Source organism: Microtus pennsylvanicus, chromosome 3 (assembly GCF_037038515.1).
Source record: "Microtus pennsylvanicus isolate mMicPen1 chromosome 3, mMicPen1.hap1, whole genome shotgun sequence".
Classification (NCBI taxonomy): Eukaryota; Metazoa; Chordata; class Mammalia; order Rodentia; family Cricetidae; genus Microtus; species Microtus pennsylvanicus.
Genome location: NC_134581.1, coordinates 62,089,017 through 62,110,717, shown reverse-complemented (window position 1 = coordinate 62,110,717; position 21,701 = coordinate 62,089,017). Strand labels below are relative to the sequence as shown.

Below are 21,701 nucleotides of genomic sequence, written 5' to 3'. Positions count from 1 at the left end.
TCTAGATGAGTCTACATACATGACATTCCCAACAGCATGGAAATAAATGGCCTTTTTACTATATGTAAATATGTAAACCACATGTTAGTGTGAAAACATTTATGACCTCAGCAAAATTATAAAAGTTCCTGTAAGCAACTTGTTGCTTTCCCCGGATCAATTTATTCTGTTTAAATAAAACTTACTAAAACAGCCAAAGTCTTGACCTCTCGGGAGTGTGCAGCCTGCCCCCCCCAGCTTCTCTCCATATTTCCATCCACTCTACTCTCTGAGTGCGAGTTAACCGCCATCACTCACATGGACAGCCCTATGTATCTGGGTCTGTTAGGAGACGTTGCAGAGCTCTCCTATATAGTGCACAACACATAGATTGTATTTCGTGCATATTTTAAGCTACAGTGCTGTAGCCTAATTTTCTATTCAATGGGTGTATAAAAATAGAAGTATAGCTCATTACTTCTAAAAGCTGAAGCCTATCCCTTTATTTAACTGGCCTCCTACTGACAGATATTCAGGTTACTGCAGCCTTTCCCCCTCACAAACCACAGACAGCGCTTTATAAACTCTGAAAGCATCTCTACTAGAAATGGCTCAGTGCAGACTTTCCTGTGTGCCCATTCCCGTACATCCCGGCGCTGCCGTGTTTATTCATTTTCATCGCATATGAGGTAAACAGATCTTCTGACATGTATTTCTCTGGTTATAACTGAGCTTGAAGATTTTTCTTAAGCTACATACCTAGTTAATTTGTATTTTTCTTTTGTGTGTGTGTATTACTGCCTTTAACCTTTGAGTCTTGAGGTGAATAATTCCCAGATTATCAGGTTATTAGCAGTGGCCTTCCGCGAGGAAAGGAAATGGTGTGTGAGCCACTGGGTTTCTCACTTGGTTGTTTTGGACTCCTCCTACTCCAGGTGCTGTAGGAAGATATCTGTGCGTTCCTTTACCCTTAAGAGTCATGGGCACCAAAACACAGAACTTTGTTCCATCAAGTGAACAGGTACAAACCCTCCAGCAGTTGTGTCTGGGTGGAACACATGCAGGAACCAGTTTAGACAGTTACGGCTTCCTTGGAGGAAAGGCCTCCGATATCTGTGGCTGCCTTTCCCACCTATGAAATCCTCCAGAGGAATCCAAAGTTAACTGTCTGGAGCCAGAAACGCACCTTAGTGTGTGCGAACCCAAGCCAAAAGCAGTATACACCCGGGAGACCAGAAAGATGACAAGTTTTTATCTTCTGTCCTCAGTGCCACTGGGCCAACCAAAAGGTGTGCTAGGACAAAACTCTTGACATGTATCTTCATGGTCACAGTTGAAAGGAAGATCTTACTAGGGACAAAAAGGTTTTTAAAAAAGTTTATTTGTATGCATACATCTGCATGCATACATACGTGTGTGTGTGTGTGTGTGTGTGTGTGTGTGCGCGCGCGCACACAGAGGCCCAAAGAGAGTGTCAGATCTGGAGCTGTAGTCACAGACAGTTGTGAGTGAGTGGCCTGGTGTGGGTTCTGGGAACAGAACTCTACCCTCTGCAGGAGCAGTAAATTCTCCTGTCGGCTGAGCCATCTCAACTCCAAGGAAAACATTTTAGTTAGCCAAGACAGTTTCTGCTGTCAGTCATCCAAGGAATTAAAATATATATATTTATGTGTATATACATATACACACATACACATATACATTATTTTTTCCTTTGAGACAGGGTTTCTCTGTGTAGATTTGGAGTCTGTCCTGGAACTAGCTCTTATAGACCAGGCTGGCCTCAAACTCACAGAGATCGGCCTGCCTCTACCTCCCCAGTGCTGGGATTAAAGGTGTGCGCCACCACCGCCTAGCCTTGGAATTGCAATATTTTAAGAAGTGGTTCTGATGTCAAGTAGAACATTTCAAGTTAGGTAATGTACAGGAAACTCCACCTTCCACAGACCTCTTGAGGACAGAGGAAGTGCGGTTCAGTGCTGGCCTCTGTACTGTCTCCATACACAGCAGAGCAGGGGCTTTTCTCCCAGGACCCGGATGATGTGACACCCCGGTGCCATGCAGAGCTAGGGAGGGTCAGAGAGCGCACGCAGCCATTGCGCTTTCCTGTGAGGTCCTATGACTACACCGCCACTGTCAAGACTTTACCAAGACTCTCACCTGACTCACTGTCTGTACTGTCAGAAGGTTAGGAGCTCAGAAAAAAGCCTCCATGCTGAGGGATCATCTGTTCAAACTGCAGCCTGGACTTGAGGTCCAAGAGGAAAGACACTAACCTACGAGTGCTGCGAGGCCAGGCCTTTAGGTGGCCATTAGATTACAGGTCACTGGGGAGAGGGTGGATACATGCTTGCTCCCCGGTTCTTGCCATGATATGCCCTGTGTCACGCTGAGACTATGTCAGCAAGGAGGCCCTTACCTCATTTGAGCCTCCAAACCTGCAGGCTATGTCAACCTTTTTTATTTATAAAGTATCCTAGCCTGTTATTTCACTATAGCAATGGAAAATTGACCGATACATTCAGAGAACAAGTTTCAGAATATTTGCTTTGAAACCAATAGATAATCCTCAAAGCCCAGGCTAGAAAAAAAAAATCAACAAAACTTCTTTAGTGAGTTACTAGGGTGAGACATGAAGACAACACTGGTTTAGATTTATGCCTTTCACCCAAGTGTCTGCTGCTAGCAAACTGGCCATAATTCTCACGAGTGATCAGAGCTGTTTAAGGGAAGGAGACCCACCTCACAAGCCTACTTCAGTTGTGCATCCTGCCTGAAGAGAGAAAAATACGATGTTTACTCTCTGCGGAATCTATATTATGTTAAGTTTCTGCTACAGGAATGCAAACTTGACCTCTATTTGTCAATGTAAACAATAGTGCATGTTACATAGCACTTAGGAATTAAAAGTGATCCAAAGCAAGAAGCCAGCTAAGACAGACAGTAGAGGCCAACAGTTGTTATGTGACATTAAGGCAACAGAGAGGAGAAAAGAAACATGATTTTGCTAAGTGTCAAATAGTATTCGGTGAGGCCTGCAAGATGGCATCACTTGTTGCCCAAGGTGATGACCTGAGTTCCACCCCTGGGACCCACACACTCGAGGGAGAAACTCAACTCCCAAAAGTTGTACTCTGACCAGGCATTCCCATGCTCCTTGCCACTCAAAAAATAAACTGTTTTTAAAAGGTGCTTGATGGAATGTATCGTGTATCCTGGTAAAGGTCTTAGTAAATAAACGACAACTGAGCAATACCTCTTTGATGTAGAGCTGGAGATGTATTTATGATCTGAGCACCACCGCCCATGTGGTCTGGGAGGGACCAGGGCATCAGCGCAACTACAGGGTGCCAGGGCTCAGTACCCACACAAGTTAGTTCCATGTGCTGTAACAAGAACTTAAGAACTTGACTGGAAGCAACTGGAGAAGAGTGTTTCTCTGGGCCTGAACAGCTGCCAGACTGGGTGGGACAGACACCTCCGGCTACAAAATGGTGCCCAAATATTTGACAAGAATTTCCACATAAAGCCTGAAAAAGCTATTTTTTTTTCTAGAAAAAAAAAAGATTCTAGACAAGAACAGAGTCAAGCACAGCTTCTTGGTGACCATCTTTACTCCTGTAGGCTCTGTGTGCTGGTGGCTCCTTTAGGAGAGGCTTCCGGACTCAGCTTTAGTGGCAAAAACCAAGCAGCTCTTTTAAGAGGTTCTGCCACCAAACACTTAAATGGTGTTTAAGAGCAGCCGGCGGCAAAACTGTATATTATTGTGTTGTCTTTGAATTGTTTGACTGCTGAGAAAGGAGCAACAGCTGCTAAAAGACATTTGATTATGAATGCTGCTGGAATAATCCAACCTATATAATTTGAAAATGCCTTGACTTCAAAATTGAAGTCAAAAGATACGTTACTCTGGAGAAGAGGTTTTACTTTTGTTTCCATAGGAAACGAGAGATTGTGGATTCCTTCTGGGTTAAGAAAAATAGGGTGTGATCAAGGAAAACCCCTGAAAAACCTCCAGTGGGAACAGATGACCCAGGTGATCCAATATTTTAGAGAAACTTCCTAAACTTGCAGTTTCCTCTGAGTTCTGCATCCAGAACAGCTTCAAGACTGCTGGCTGAGATGATCCAGCCTCACAGAATACTCAGTCAGGACTTGACCATCATCCTAAATTTTCTTTAGGTTTGTTTCCATAAGATTATCAGCGCCCTGACTTCTTGAATTTTGCATGCAAATGGATGGAAATAGAAAACACTATCCTGAGTGAGGTAAGCCAGACCCAAAAAGAAGAACATGGGATGTACTCACTCATATTTGGTTTCTAGCCATAAATAAAGGACATTGAGCCTATAATTAGTGATCCTAGAGAAGCTAAATAAGGAGAACCCAAAGAAAAACATATAGACATCCTCCTGAATATTAACCTTCATCAGGCGAGGAAAGGAGACAGAGACAGAGACCCACATTGGAGTACTGAACAGAAATCTCAAGGTCCAAATCAGTAGCAGAAGGAGAGAGAGCACGAGCAAGGAACTCAGGACTGCGAGGGGTGCACCCACAAACTGAGACAATCGGGAACTCACCAAGGCCAGCTGGCCTGGGTCTGAAAAAGCCTGGGATAAAACCGGACTCGCTGAACATAGCGGACAATGAGGACTACTGAGAACTCAAGAACAATGGCAACGGGTTTTTGATCCTACTGCATGTACTGGCTTTGTGGGAGCCTAGGCAGTTTGGATGCTCACCTTACTAGACCTGGATGGAGGTGGGTGGTCTTTGGACTTCGCACAGGGCAGGGAACCCTGATTGCTCTTTGGGCTGACGAGGGAGGGGGACTTTATTGGAGGAGGGGAGGGAAATGGGAGGAGGTGGCGGGGAAGAGACAGAAATATTAAATAAATAAATAAATAGATAGATAGATAGATAGATAGATAGATAGATAGACAGACAGACAGACAGACAGACAGACAGATAGATAGATTATCAGCGCCCTGATCAGGAGAAAGTAGCCTAAAAACTACACCCATATTCCCAAAAAATGCATTATGGATGTTTGTCTTTGTTTAGAGTGTTGGTTACAAGTTTTTATGGATAATGGTCAGGAAAAAAGCTAAGCAAAGGAGATTAGATTCAGGGTCTTGTTTTGAAAAGAAAAAAAGGGAACTGATGTGGGATAATGCGTTTGTACACTGTAAAGATTTACCACTCATATTGGTTTAATAAAAGGCTGTTTGGCCAGTAGCCAGGCAGGAAGTATAGGTGGGGTGACCAGATTAAGAGTAGTCTGGGAAGAGGAAAGGCAGTCACCAGAGGAAGCAAGATGAGAATGCCTCACTGAGAGAAGGTACCAAGCCACGTGGTTAAACATAAACAAGAACTATGGGATAATTTAAGTTGTGAAAGCTAGTTAATAATAAGTCTGAGCTAAGAGGCCAAACAGTTTATAATTAATATAAGCCTCTGTGTGTTTCTTCGGGACTGAGTGGCTGCAGGACCAGGTGGGACAGAATCTTCTGTCTACAGGTTGACAGTGGCTCAGGGTTTATGGGGTTAGCTCATCATGGAGCAGAAGGAGTGGGCAGGCTGACATGGCTGGTCACATGTCATCTGTAGGCAGAGATGAATGCTGTGTTCAGACTTCCCCACTCTTCCTATACTTTATTCAGTCTGGACGCTCATCCCTCAGCCAGCGTGGGTCATGTCTCCACACTGAAAGGTCTACGCAGATATGCTTAGTGGTTTCTCTTCTGGGTGATTTTAGAAACAAGCCAAACTGTTTCTATTTCATTTCACAAACAACACAGATTAACCATCAGAGGTGGGGGGAAGCACTTCAAAATGTGAACCACTGGAAATAATCATTGTTTGCTGATGATAAAAATCACTTTCCTAGAAACTGAAAATATTGTTTTATTAATGTTATATTATTAAAAGTTCAGTAAGGAGGTTCAATTTAGCCTACTCAGGGCAGGCCATGCCACTCAGGTGAACAGCAGCAGGGCACACCAGCCAGAAGAACAGATAGGCAAACTCAGGCATAGACCTCCCTGTTGGGCCAAAAGCCATGGTGGCTACCAGAAGTCCAGCCCCCAACTCAGAGGGAGACTCCTTGCTGGACCAGAGGTCACACTGGCTACCAAAACTCCAAGTCACAAAGGCAGAAGACCAAGGAGAAATAGAAACCAAGAAAGGAAACACCCATCCAAGAAAGACAAACTCAGAAACTGACACCTAGACCTAGATGTACTCCAAACCTAGATACCTAGATGCCAGTCTAAGAACTCAGTCAACAAGAGCCAGGGCAGTATGTCACCCCCAGAGCTCAGCTGTCCTCCTAGAGCAAACCCTGAGTGTTCCAACACAGCTGAAGCACAAGAAAATGACCTTAAGATCAACTTTATGAAAATAGTATAGATCCTGGTCTTAATTGGAGTTTCTATTGCTGTAAAGAGATACCATGACCATGGCAACTCTTATATAGGAAAACATTTAACTGGGGTGGCTTACAGTTTCAGAGGTTTAGTCCATTATCATTATGGTGGGTCATTGGCAGACATAGTGCTGGAGAAGGAGCTGAAGAGTACGACATCTTGATCTGCAGGCGACAGTCTGCCACACTGAACATACCCCGAGTATAGGAGACCTCAAAGCCCACCCCCAGTGACACACTTCCTCTAACAAAACCACACCTCCTAATAGTGCCACTCCCTCTGGTCTTTTGCCTGCTCTTGGGACCCTTTTCTTCCTTCTGGGTTGCCTATTCTAGCCTTGATATGAGGGTATTTGCCTAGTCTTATTTTAACTTGTTATACCATGTTTGGCTGATATCCCTGTAAGGCCTGCTCTTTTCTGAAAGGAAACGGAGAAGGAGTGGATCTTGAAATGAGGGAAGCGAGGGAGAGAGCCTAGAAGCAGAGGAGGGAAGGGAAACTATAGTTGGGATGTTATATATGAGAGAATAATAAATTTAAAAAATAAACTGACTCAAAAAAGTAACTGGAAATATGTCGTGAATAAAGAGTATCATTTATATAACAGTGAGCAAAAAAAGCACCTGTTGGAGCTGGGCTGGATCTGTTGATCTCTGCATTGTGTCCCCTTGTGGTCCTGGATACCAATTCTTATGGTGATTTGTTACAGTATTAAACACTACCTGTGAACTGTTCACGTAGGCTTTCTTGTTAATACATTGTAACGGGTTAGCTGTCAGGACTATGCCCATCTTGAGATACAAGGAGCATCAATGGTATCTGAGATCAACAACTGTACTGTGACAGGGACACATCTGTGCGCCCACTGTGAGAAGGTCCATACTATTGCAGTTTGTCACCCACATCCATGGCAGAAAGAACTGACAAGTTAGAGGTCACTGAAAATCCCTATAGGTTCACAGACCCCTGAACTCTGTGAGGCTCTGTGGGGTCTGTGCTCCAGGCTAAGATCTGCCTATTGATACCTTTGAGCTCTTCTCTAATTCCTAAGGTTTGTGGGTTACTTAAAAATCAGCATCTTCCCCCTAAATTTTATTATTATATGTTGTCAGAGGCTTCTTATTTGTTCCTGGCCACTCAGACCTGAAATAATTACACAGAAACTATATTATTTAAAACACTGCTTGGCCAATAGCTTAAGCATCGTTCTAGCTTAAATTAACCCATTTCTATTAATCTGTGTATCACCACGTGGCTGTGGCTTACCGGGCAAAGTTCTGGCATCTGTCTCTTCTGGCAGTTACATGGCGTCTCACTGACTCCACCTTCTTTCTCCCAGCATTCAGTTTAGTCTTCTCACCTAGCTCTACTCTACACAGGCCAAAGCAGCTTCTTTATTCATTAACCAATAAAAGCAACACATATACAGAAGGAGTTCCCACATCAATTATATGTTCAATGTATGCTAACAAACTGGTTTTCATGGGTTTTTTTTGTTTTGTTTCAGTTTTTGGTTTTTCGAGACAGGGTTTCTCTGTAGCTTTGGAGCCTGTCTTTGAACTCACTCTACAGATCGACCAGGTTTTCCTTGAACTAATAGAGATCCTCTTGTCTCTGCCTCCTGAGTGCTGGGATTAAAGGTATGTGCCACCACCACCCGGCTTTTCATGGTTATTTTTTAAGGGGCATCATCTAGGTGATGAATTTGTAAGTTTCTTTCATGAGGATAATCCTTCATGTTTAATACAGCTAGCAAACAAATAAAAAGGAATTTTAACTTTTAAAGATTTATTTGCATTATATATTTATGTGTATATGTGTGTGGGTGGCCACAAAGGTTAGAAGAGAGAATAAGATCCCCTGGAGCTGATTCACAGGTGGCTGTGATCTGTCCAAGGCGCCATCCCATGGGGGCTGGAGTGTAGTTTATGGTTTGGGTTCTCTCTGTTCACTTTATGCATCCCACATGTTGAACACAGGCAGGCTATTGGGTGTGCCAGCAAGCACCTTTACACACTAAGCCATCTTACTGGTCAGGGACTTTTTTGTTTGTGTTTTGTTTTGAGACAGAGTTTCTATGCTCTTGGCTGACTTGGAACTCACTATGTAGATTATGCTGACCTTGAAGTCACAGAGATCAGCCTGCCTGTTTCCCAAATGCTGGGATTAAAGGCATGCAATCACCACATCCAGATCTTACTTTTTAATATTACACTAAGAAAAAGTAAAAATACACATTCAATGGAATTATCAAAGATACCCTTTTCAACATCTAACTAACCAGGCAGGTGCCAAGCCACCTGCCCCCAGTGCTCAGAGCAGAGAAGCTGCACAACCCAGCGCCATAGCAACCAGTCAGCCTGCTTACTGGGCAAACCTTTCTTCAACACATTATCTTCCCATCAATGGTCCCCTTACCCCGAGAGGCTCCCCATACCCAACCCTGCCAAACACACAGCAATAGGAAGAGTGGGCATTATATAAACATGGCTGGCCACACAGCTCTGTGTCATCATCTTGCCTTTATCGTTGTTCCAAACAGAAGACAGTCCATGCGCCTCACAATCTTCAACCAGCTCTTGCTGCCCACGAGCGAAAACCCTTCCTGAAACATGAATTAGGTGGGGTTAGCGACAGAAGCAGCAAGGGACCCTGGAGATTCGGTGACAGGCTGACTTTACCTGCATGCCCATTCATAAAAAGGCTCCACTATCTCTTAACTCATAGCGACACCTTTACAGGACGGATGCTCTCTCAACCTCCAGGGAAACAGCAGACACATCAAGCCTTGATTTAGCGTGCCACTTCCCCAAGCTCCTGGGACACAGGTGCTGGTTTCACCTCTCCAGACTCAAGGGCATTTCTGCTCTTTCTCCTGGCTCCTTTATCCTTGCCTCTTCTGTACAACCAGGGCACATCTCTGTTTCATTCTTTTCCCACGACTAACCACACTCACAGGGCAGGTGTTAATAATCTGGCTTTTTTTTCCTGCTAGCAATTTACCCTTCTCTGTTTCCTCAAAGAAACCAATATCTGAGGTCTCCAGGATGGCAGTTAACCAAATGCTCCTTTGCCCACACCTCCCACTGAACGTGACCCCACCGACTCCTGATTCCCCTTCCCTATGTTGCCCCATGCCCACAGGAAGTAGTCAGACTTGAACTGGTGCCATATATGCAAGAAGACCACAGCCCACATATATCCAAAAAGGTTGGAATGTTGGGGATCTCCAGGTAGGGGCCCCATTCCACGCTCTGGTCTCACTTCTCCCATGCCAGACCCTGCCCCTGAAAAAGCCCGCCAAAAGTCAGCCTTTTCCCGGGGCTACTCAAGACCACACCTGTCTTGTAAGACGTGGTCACCATATTTGCCATGTGATTCCTCCCCTGCCTTCCCAAGAGTCACCCAGGAGTTGCTTTGCTCGACTCAGATTAGACCTGGATTTACTAATTTGGCCCGATGTGACTGATTACATCGGCCGCAGTGTTACTACCTGGGGATATAAACTTTTCGCTTCCTCTGAACAAGCTGGTACCTTCTTAATTCACACCCATGGAAGCAATGCCACCAAATGCTAAGGTGAACGCCTCACCAGTGCCAAGTCCTGGCACTCATTTGAAAAATGGTTCTTGACCTCTTTGTATTAAAATGATACCGAAGTAGTAAACTCACATCCACACTTGCTGTAAAACACATTTCTATGCCCAGATTTACTCAAACGACCTTCTATTCCCCTGACACAGGCCTCACAATTCTCGGTTTTGAGTTCATCAGACCCACTTTTAACAGCATGGTGAGATTCCTCATCATAAGAACCTTATTTTCCCAATAATGGAGAATATGAGGCCATGTGGGGTTTTTTTTTTTTTTGAGTATTCAGTTCTTTGTTTACATCTGACAGAGGGGGAAAAGGAAGAAAATGGCAGAAAGGGCAGCAGAGGGCACACAAGTTTCACAGAGTGCCAAGAGGGTCTGGCGCTGTCTGCAGAACAGACATCAAGGACCCTGCGGTCTGCAGCTCTTAAGCTGCCTGCACCTTGCTAGGGAAGCAGCCTGAGGTGGAATGTGTTCAGCCTGATTGCCCAGACAGCGAAAACTCCCTGCGTACAGTCTCTTTACCTGAGAAGGTCAAGAACTCAAAGGTCAAGGCAAGCAAATGAAAATGCCCTTGGCCATTCCAGCCTCCCCAGTTTGCTCTTTCTAAATCCCTAGAGATTAAACTTTTCCACTTCCTTAGAAAGTCACCAATAGTTTCTCTGTTAAAACAGGACAAAAAAATCAGGCAAAACATTTATGGTTTCTTCTTCAGACCTTCTCAGGCTGGCATGGTGGTCCATACCTGAAAGACTCAGGAGTCCTGAGTCGGGAGGATTGCCACAAGTTTAAAGTCTGCCCAAGTTCCATAATGAGACTTAGTCTCAAAATAAAAACAAAACAAAAACTCTCAAATTCGTAAAAAAAAATGTAATTGTGACACCCCAAATAATAAGCTGTTGTTCTAGGTGGCAGGCTGTGGAGACGGCAAAGAGTACACATTCGTGCAGTACTTAACGGGGACAGTTTGATAATTCTGATAATGCTGATCATTTAACCTAATAGTGAAAGTGTTAGGGACAATTTACAGGTCAGTATACACTCTTCCTGACCTGGGGCATGGATGGGATAGGCATTACTGCATTAAATTTGATTGCATTTTATTTATTTGGCAGGAGGGACAGGTGGAGGGGTGTCATCAGGAAGTGCAGAGGTAAGAGGACATCCTGCAGGGATCAGTCCTCTCCTTCTACCACGTGTGTGGGGACTGAACTCGTGTTTTTAGGCTTAGTGATAGGTACCATGTCTCGTCAGCCCTTGCTGCAATTTAAAAAAGATTTTATGTGTATGAGTGTTTTGCCCGCATGTATATATGCACATCACATGTCTGCAATGCCTGCACAGTCCAGAAGAGGGCCCTGAATCACCTGGAACAGGAGTTACAGTGGGTTCTGAGCAGGAAACCAAACCCAGTTCCTGTCAGAGCTGTAAGTGCTCCCCACTGCTGAGCACCCCCAGCTCTTCACTGCTGAGCCCCCAGCTCTTCACCGCTGAGCCCCCCAGCTCCTCACCGCTGAGCCCCCCAGCTCCTCACCGCTGAGCCCCCTCTCCCAGCTCCTCACTGCTGAGCCCCCCAGCTCCTCACTGCTGAGCCCCCTCTCCTAGCTCCTCACTGCTGAGCCCCCTCTCCTAGCTCCTCACTGCTGAGACCCCAGCTCCTCACTGCTGAGTCCCCCAGCTCCTCACTGCTGAGCCCCCCAGCTCCTCAGTGAGCCCCCCAGATCTTCACTGCTGAGCCCCCTCTCCCAGGTCCTCACTGCTGAGCCACCTCTCCCAGGTCCTCACTGCTGAGCCCCCTCTCCCAGGTCCTCACTGCTGAGCCTCCTCTCCCAGGTCCTCACTGCTGAGCCTCCTCTCCCAGGTCCTCACTGCTGAGCCCCCCCAGGTCCTCACTGCTGAGCCCCCCCAGGTCCTCACTGCTGACCCCCCCCAGCTCCTCACTGCTGAGCCCCCCAGCTCTTCACTGCTGAGCCCCCTCTCCCAGCTCCTCACCGCTGAGACCCCAGCTCCTCACCGCTGAGCCCCCCAGCTCCTCACCGCTGAGCCCTCCAGCTCTTCACCGCTGAGCCCCCCCAGCTCCTCACCGCTGAGCCCCCTCTCCCAGCTCCTCACTGCTGAGCCCCCCAGCTCCTCACTGAGGCCCCCAGCTCCTCACTGCTGAACCCCCCAGCTCCTCACTGAGCCCCCAGCTCCTCACTGAGCCCCCCAGCTCCTCACTGAGGCCCCAGCTCCTCACTGAGCCCCCCAGCTCCTCACTGAGGCCCCAGCTCCTCACTGAGCCCCCAGCTCCTCACTGCTGAGCCCCCCAGCTCCTCACTGCTGAGCCCCCCAGGACACCTCCTCACCTGCATTTTTAAATGAGAAACAAGTCAAGTGCACACCAAGTGCACTGTGTGTGCTGTGGAAGGCAACAACACTCAGCTATGGAAATGAAAACTCCATCAGCGCTGTGCAGCCGAAACAGAATCTGAGCCACATATGGAACTTAAAATTTCCTAGTCATCATTTTAAAAATATACCAGCACAAGTAACTTTAATATTTTATATATTGTTAATAATTTGATTATATATTATTTTTATATAAATAATTTAATAATTTATTTAACCTAACATATGAAAATGTCAATATGTAGACAAAATAAACAGTGAAATAATATATTTTTAAAGTAATTAAAATTGGTCTGTGAAATCCAGCATGTTTTACACTCACAGTGGGTACTATATATGTTTTCTTTATTATTGGTGTGTGTGTATATGTACACGCGTGCAATGGTGCATACATATGTGGAGGTCAGAGGGCAGTTGACGGGATGTTTCCTCTCTGTCTACCATTTCCGATGCCCCAGGGGTCAAGTCCAGGTAGTCAGGCTTGTGCAGCAAGTTCTTTCCTGCTGAGCTGCATCCCAGCCCCAAAGGATGCTAACTATGTTTTGCTAGTTAATTTGAAATGTAGTCCTAAAAACAGTAGAATTTAATAATGTATTTTATATCACATCCATTTTTAAATATATAGATTAAAATGAAATAATAATTGAAAGCCAGCTTGGTTGTTGTTTTCATATCCAGTCTGCCTGCACCACAGAATGGAGAGGCCAGTCTCTGCCTCGTCTGAGTTCCCCTTTCTCTTTTCACACTCTGATCACCTGTACTTTGTTGGGCTTGGGCAAAGTATCCCAGAGGCCCTTTGGCTAGAATGGCACTGGATTCCAAGGGGCCCTGCAGTCACGTCTCTGTGAGGACAGAGCACACAATGGCTTTCCTGCAGCTCACTTCCAGAATCGAGTCACCATGTGGTCCTTGATCCCCCAAATCACACCTAAGGCTTGCCATGGTGACTCGTGTGTATAATCCCAGCTTCCGGGAAGCTGAGCCAGAAGGATTGCCCAAAGCTCAAAGTCAGCCTGAGCTATACAGTGAGGTCCCAAGTGAGTCCCAAAAAATAACAATAAAAAGTCTCGATAAACAAAGAGGAAGCCATCAAGAGGGGTAGCAAAGGACCCAAAGATTTGGATGCTGAGGCCAACTGTGAACAAGCGAAGTCCAAGGATGGCCAGAACACCTTTGCCCTCGCCCTCCCAGGTGTCCTTCCCTCACTGAACCCGTTTCTTCAATGGCTCAGATGCACACTCCCTCCCCTCTCCAGGCTCTCACGATGTAGCTCATACTGGCCTCTAAGTTGGGGTCCTCCTGCCTCAGCCTCCCAAATGCTGAGATTGCGGGCCTGCTTCTCCACCCAGCCTCAGGTGCCTCCTGGCTCTTTGCTGGCCAGTGTCAGCCAGTTGCTACCCAGGAGGATGTCATGGCAGGTAGGGTGAGTGGTACTGAGCAAGACAAATAGCTTTAAACCCATGCCAAGTGCGACTTCATGAGCTCTGAAGTGAACAGGGCACTTCACTTTCGTGAAAATGACAGAACATTCCCACCTGCTACAAAGCCCCTGAATCTGAGGACACAGCACAGGAGACTGTGGTTACAAAAACAGCCGAATGACTAGCCGCTGATAATCCTTTCAGCCCCAAGCTCCGGGTGCCAAAGGTTTCTTGATGAAGGGGAAGAGGCACTCAGGTGCCAGGTGATGTATTTAAAAATGAGATCCTGCCTGAAGCTTCAGGGGTGTGTGTGTGTTTCTATCCACTTCGAAAGCTCTGGGTTTATGAGGTTCAGATTACACTGAAAACAGGGTAAATACCCATAATAGCAGAGTCTTTGCAGGGCACAAAATGTGAGGGAATAAAAAGGAAGCGAGAGGAACTAGGGACCTAAAAACGTGCGCTTTCAACAGTTAGACCAATGGATACTTATTAAGTTAACAAAAAGAGCAATGCGATAGGCAATCAAAACAATCTGTAACTGAGTCAGAATTAGGTTTTAGTCTAAGACTTGAATGTGGATATTTGTACTGCACTAAAAAATCTACAATGCTGCAACAGAGAAGAAACAATGGTTTAATTCTCAAGGGGCTACCCCACACTTTCCACAAAAACAAGCATCACATCTCAGACTGATGATCACATCCAGGCTGAAACTAGACAGTAACCCCTGGGTTTGGATGCTGTGCCTGGTATGTACCAGAAACACAGCCAGCTGGTCTCATGCTGAACACAGGCAATTTAAAGGCAAGGCAAATAAAGAGTAAACAGCACCCACTATCAAGGTCCACTATGTGACACTGACCACACCAGTCATCGCTGCCACTCATGGGACCCGAGTCAAGAGGCTGGGTCATAAAGAACCTGCTGCAGGACCTGTCGCACATGCTCACTCCAACAAAGCCACCTGCTACGCTCTGTGAGTGGCCTCAAATGTAACTGCAGGTTGGGCCAATCAGCTCTCTCTCTCTCTCTCTAGCTCTCCACAGGGCCCCGTGTCCACAGGCTTTCTTCCCAAGTGCCTTACAAAGCCTTTATCCTTCCTAACAAAGCCTCAAGACAACCAGAGGACCCTTGCACTGTTAGAGTTTCCCAGACTACAATCTTATTTCCTTGTTTATTCCCAAGTGAAACCTTTCGCTTGGAGATCTATTTTCTGCTTTCACTTTTGAGACATGGTCTCATCACATAGTCCAGACTGCCCTAAAACTTGCAACCCATCCCCTGCCTTCATCAAAGATTCAGTTTTTGTATCATATGATGTAAATTTTCAAACATGCATACCGGAGTAGAGAAAAATGGTACAATGAGGTGATCTGACCAGCCTGGGCTACGTAAGATCCTGTCTCAGACATTAAAAAAAAAAAAAGATTTAGGGAGTGGTCTCCTGTGCCCATGCATTCAAGGCTACTTCCCACTTTCTCTTCAGTGAGGTTCAGTGTGGCTGATTTTATGTTGAGGACTTGAGTTTTGTGCATGGGGACAGATATGGATCTATCTGCGTTCTTCTCCAGGTTGACATTCAGTTATGCTTTCACCATTTGCTGAAATGCTTTTTCCCCATTGTGTAATTTTAGCTTCTCTGTCAAAAATTAGGTGTTCATAGGTGTGTGGATTAATATCAGGGTCTTTGATTTGATTCCATTGGTCCTCCTGTCTGTTTTTATGCCGATACCAAGCTGTTTTCAGTACTGTAGCTCTACAATAGAGCTTGATGTCAGGGATGGTGATGCCTCCCACTCCTGGGCATATATACCCAAAGGATGCACACTCATACCACAAGGACATCTGCTCAACTATGTTCATAGCAGCATTATTTGTAATAGACAGAACCCGGAAACCTAGGTGCCCCTCAACTGAAGAATGGATAAAGAAAATGTGGTACATTTACATAATGGAGTACTACTCAGTGGTAAAATACAATGACATCTTGAAATTTGCATGCAAATGGATGGAACTAGAAAAAAAAACATCTGGAGTGAGGTAACCCAGACCCTGACAGACAAACATGGTATGTACTCCTAAGTGGATATTAGACATAAAACAAAGGACAATCAGCCTATAGTCCATGACCCCGGAGAAGCTAGGTGACAAGGAGAACCCTAAGAGAGACTTACATGGATCCCTCTGGGAAGGGGAAACAGACAAGATTTCCTGAAAAAAAACTGGAAGTGTGGGGGGTGGGGAAGGGAAGGTGAAAGGGGAGGGGAAAAAGGGGAGGGAAGAGAAAAACACAAGGGAATGGGATGTTCAAGAAGGGGGAAAGACAGAGACGGAGGGAAAGGAAAGCAGTATCTTGACTGAGGGAGCCATTAAAGGACTAGCAAGAAACATGGCACTAGGGAAATTCCCAGAAATCCACAAGAATGACCCCAGCTAAGACTCTAAGCAACAGTGGAGAGGCTGCCTAAACCGGCCTTCCCCTGTAATCAGATTGATGACCATCTTAATTGTCTTCAACCAGCAACTGATGGAAGCAGATACAGATCCACAGGTAAGCACTGGGTCGAGCTTCCAGAGTCCAGTTCAAGAGAGGGAGGAGTGATAATATGAGCAAGGGGTCAAGACCATGATGGGGACACCCACTGAAACAGCTGACCTGAGCTAGTGAGAGCTCACTGGCTCTGGACAGATAGTGGGGGAACCTGCACAGGATCAAACTAGGCCCTCTGAATGTGGGTGACAGTTATAATACTTGGGCAGTCTGTGAGGCCACTGGCAGTGGGACCAGGATTTATCCCTAGAGCTTGAACTGTGGCATCTTGGAGCACATTCTCTTTGGAGGGATATCTCGATCAGCCTAGATACAGGAGAAAAAGTCTTGGACCTGCCTCGAAGTGAAGTGTCAGACTTTGTTGACTCTCCATGGAAAGCCTTACCCTTTCTGAGGAGTGGATGGGGGAGGATGGGGGGAAGGGTGGGGTGAGAGGTGGGGAGGGAGTGGAAACAGGGATAGCTATGTAAAATAAGAAAAGATTGTATTTAAAAAGTTCTTAATAATAATAATAATAATAATAAAAATCCCCCAAAACCTGAAAGTTAAAAAAAAAAAAAAAGGACAGGGTTGGAACTTGCTCTGTAGATCAGGCTGGCCTCAAAAAAAAAAAGGCTGGAGAGATGGCTCAGTGGTTAAGAGCACTGCCTGCTCTTCCAAAGGTCCTAAGTTCAACTCCCAGCAACCACATGGTGGCTCACATCCATCTGTAATGAGGTCTGGTGCCCTCTTCTGGCCTGCAGACATACACACAGACAGAATATTGTATAAATAAATAAATATTTAAAAAACAAACAAACAAACAAAAAAACCCCAAAGATTTATAGATTTTATTTTATGTATGTGAGTGTTTTGCCTGCATGTATCTATGTGCATCATGTGCTATGTCTGGAGCCCAAAGGTCAGAAGAGGGCATCAGATCCCCTGGAACTGAAGTTACAGATGGTTGTGGTCACCATGTGGGTACTGGAAATCAAATCCAGGTCCTCTGTAAGAGAAACAAGTGCCCTTAACTCCTGAGCCATCTATCCAGCCAATCCCCATCTTAAAAATCTTTAAAAATTAATAAGACAAAAATTGAGACTCACAAAGAAAAGGGAAACCTGCTGAGCTTGTAGTCTTACAGAGATGGGGAACATACTGAAGCGGCTGGAAGAGCCGACTGCTCTTTGGCAGAGCTTCAGGAACCTGCCCCAGGGATGCTGACAGCCTTCCCGGAATGCAGAGCCTGTTCAGGACACAGCACACCTCAAAAATGCTGCTGAATTAGCCGCAGGGTGAGGCCACTCTACACCCACCTGAGAGGATCAAAACAAGTTTCCAGGTGGTCAAACTAATAAGTCCTTTAACTACTTGCCTAAAACCCCCAAAACTCTTTTAAGGGGTACAAAGAACAATTAGCACTTCACAATGAAAGGATCATGTCTGACCAGAAATCACCAAATTAAATATTAGTGTAACATGCTAATAACAATTATTCAGTCAAAAAAAAAATGAATCAACAACAAACTGAAATTGCAGTGCTGATCCCACAGACAGGGAAGGATGTTTAAAAAGCTACATGTGCTCAGCATTGAAAACAAACAAACAAAACATGACTGTGGTCAAGATGGCAACAGATATAAGATCTAACATATATGTGTACACACGCACACACACATATATACACATACATATGCATTTTGCTGGCCTCCTCTGAGGGTAACAAGATATTTATATTGATGGTGGGGGTGGAGGGCACCCAGATGACTTTCAGTCTATGTAAATTAGACCTCAATAAAGAGAAGCTGCCGGCATCTTCCCCGATCCTACGCTGTCATTTAAAGGACAAGTAGAAGGCCCTGAGTAAAGCAGCAGCCGGTGCAGTGTGGGTGAAGGCAATGTGGCTGCAAGTGCAGAGCACCCCACATGCTGTGGTGCAGGCTGAGCAAGGAGCCGCAGTTTCTCAAAAAGGCCTTCCTGTTATGCTAAAGGGTTTTAGAGGTCAAACTGATACCATTTTTCTATCTTCTGACAATGTGATACAGTAGTTTTTAAGTTTTAAATACTAAGCCTGTTGGCCGAAATTTGTCTTCAAAATTACTTGTTGTTCGGCTCTACAAGCAGACAGCAGAACAGGAGCAGACGGAGCCAAGCCTCCCAAGCATCAGAACTAGACCCTGTGCTCCCAGCGTACAGCAGCGCAGAACATTGCTTCCTTCGGGCCAAGAGAGAACGCACAGAGCGTGCAGAAGCAGGTGCTCAAATGCACTGGACCAAAGACTTCTTTCCACAACAAAATGAACATCTGTCGGTTGTAGCTACATAGCACGTACTCTTCTTTATGTGAACACCTTCCTTTTCCTTTGGGAAATCAGCTGCCCCCATTCACAGGCTCCAGACAAGGCTGGATTCTTACCTGCCCTCGCTCCAGAGACAGACAGGTGGCTGTCAGCGTATGTAACTGCTTCTAGCCCTGGCTCTTTGCTGAATTCCTAACCTCAGAGAATGAGGGAGAGAGGCCACCTTCAGAAGGCTGAGGAGACCAGAAACCTTCCATCTCTCCTTCCTCAGACTCATTTCGGAACTGCTGTTTTCCCTTGTACAGATTTTCCATCAAGCCCTTTCATCCATGCTGACGCTGCCATCTTCCTTCTTGATTTACTAAAACAGCCTTCGCCATCTTTCACGGGCCTCTTATGTCCTCTTGCCAACCCCTCCGATCTTATACAACTTCAAGAGATAATGTCTCTAAGATGTAACAGGCTTCGAATCTGTCGATCGTTTGCTGTTTTTCTTAATAAAAATAAAATCTCTTATATGACCTGCGAGGGAATACACAGGAAGAACGGAGTAGATGAACTCTGCACACCTGACTCGTAAACGGGAGATGTGGAGATCAGAAACTTCCATGAAGTCCCAGGAGTCTTCTCACCCTGACGCCTAAGACAAGGAAGGGTCAAGGTCACAGAACAACACGTCTAGTCCTGTTCTCAGCTCCCAGAAAGGAATGAGGATCTAATGGGCAGTCTCATAAAACACCAGGGCGTTGGCTTGTCAGCATCTTCCAGCACATTCCCTGAACACGACTTCGCTGGTATTGAGCCCTCTACCTACACATTCTCTAATAGTCCTGTGCGATAGTAGTTTACTTTCCGCAGGCGTTAGCCTGAGACTTCCTTACCTCCTGGGGAGACCCTCTCCTATCCTGGCTCTGATTTCTATGATTTAGCACTCCCAGGGAAATCGAGTTTTCCTGCAGACTCCTAAGATCATAAAAGTCCACAGCAGGTTGTTTTCAGGCTAACTGTGGGTGTCTGTCTCAGACGCTCAGAACACTAATAATCAGAATGCTAATTGTGTTGGTAGCTTAAAGCTATAGAAAGTGGTCTTTATGTTCAATTCCTTCTTAATAAAATGAATTGGGGGAGGGGCTGGGAAGATAGCCCAGACAGTAAGTTCTTGCTGGGCAAACAAGAAGGTCTGAGTTCAGGTCCCCAGTACCCAGTTAATACAGACAGACAGACAGACGACAGGTCTGGTAGCATGCAACTGTAATCTAGAACCAGAAAATAAAGACAGGAGGATCCCTAAGACTTGCTGGTCACACAGGCAATCATCAGGTTTAGTGAGAGACCCTATGCCAAAAAGGAAGGTGGCCTCCACATGGACACATGTCCAACATATGTGTATACATACATACATACACATAGACAAGCACATATACACAAAATAAACAAAAAGGATTATGGGAAAAGATAAAAGTAGATATTATGTGCCCCCAATAACATTTCCTATTCATGAAAAGTTGCCCACACTTAGCTCATTGGCTGGGTGTCTTAGACAGGTTTCTGTTGCTGTGTTAAAACACCCATGACCAAAAGCAACTTGGGGAGGAAATGGTTTATTTCATCTTACAGTCCGCAGTCCATCACCCAGGGAAGGCAGGGACTTAGAGGCACGAACTGAGGCAGACTCCATGGAGGAGTGCCACTTACTGGCTTGCTGCTCTTGGCTTGCTCAGCCTGCCTTCTTACAGCACTGAGGACCACCAGCGAGCTGGCCTCCCACATCGGTCATGACTCGATAAAGGCAGCACTTGGGCCAGCATGGTGGGGGCATCTTCTCAACTGAGGTTTCCTCTTGCAAATTGATTCTGGCTTTGCCAAGTTGACATAAACTCGCTAGCACACTGGGCATGCCACAGGCATTTCCTTCTCACGGTTCTGGGCTGAGACATCTGGAATCATGAACTGGCAGCTCCGCGAAGGAGGAGTCAAGGTTTACTTCTTGGGTGGTGGAGAACCACCCACTCACTGTGCTCACATGGTCTCTCTTGGCGCATGCTTGAGAGAGTTCTCTCTTCTTGCAAAGTCACTAACTTCACTAGGGATTTCCTTTCATGACACCATCCATATCTAGCCATGTGCCAAGGCCTGACCTCCAAATGCCATCACACTGGGCTTAGAGCTTCAGTATATGCTGAGACCTGGCTCAGCTCATAACATTCCTTAAAAGGCAACTGCCAATATACCTTGAACAATTGTAACTTTAGCAACCCGGTAAAAACACAGATCTAACTATATTTGGTGAAATGTAGAAACATTAAATTTAAAAATATAATCATAAGAAATTGATTCAAAAAAAGAAACTCCAAGACCTAACTTCATAATAATACAAGTTGTTTTAATGTATTTATATTTTAAAGATAATCTAGTCACCTCTAGACCCTCATGCCCCCGTCACACATGGGTGCTGTAAACCCAGTCACAGCAAAAGACCATGTCCCCCTCCTGCTCTGAACCTGCTCTTCAGCCCCTGGGGCCCTAGGTGGTCCACCCTGGACCCCAGCCCACCTACCTCTAGACCCTTATTCCCCTGCTGCTTTCTGCAGATGCTGCAGCCCTGGACCTAGACTCAAACCAGTCAAAAGCCCCACTCTCTCCCCTCCACTGAGGCCCCTGCCCCTTAACGTTACCCCCAGAAACTCTCCAAAACACCTGTTTTGTGGCGTGTGGGCATACATCAAGGCAGAATGTTGTATACATAATAAATAAATAAATCTTTTTTTTAAAAATATTTCTTTATTATGTATACAATATTCTGTCTGTGTGTATGCCTGCAGGCCAGAAGAGGGCACCAGATCCCATTACAGATGGTTGTGAGCCACCATGTGGTTGCTGGGAATTGAACTCAGGACCTTTGGAAGAGCGGGCAATGCTCTTAACCTCTGAGCCATCTCTCCAGCCCTAAATAAATCTTTAAAAAAAAAAGTCCGTCATCACGGTCCACTCTGTCTCTCTTTCACTTGTCCCCGCTTAGAGGCAGCCTTTCAACACCCTCCCAATAAGTGTC

General features: G+C 45.6%; 1 protein-coding gene across 1 annotated transcript in view; it reads right to left on the bottom strand.

Annotated features, from left to right (window-relative positions):
* Rec114 (REC114 meiotic recombination protein) overlaps positions 1-21,701 on the bottom strand; it is an 89,515-nt gene that overhangs the window by 7,895 nt on the left and 59,919 nt on the right. Inside the window, exon 3 of the mRNA XM_075967772.1 lies at positions 8,932-9,015. Within this exon, the coding sequence (XP_075823887.1) occupies positions 8,932-9,015 (84 nt within the window). The remainder of the gene's footprint in view (positions 1-8,931; positions 9,016-21,701) is intronic.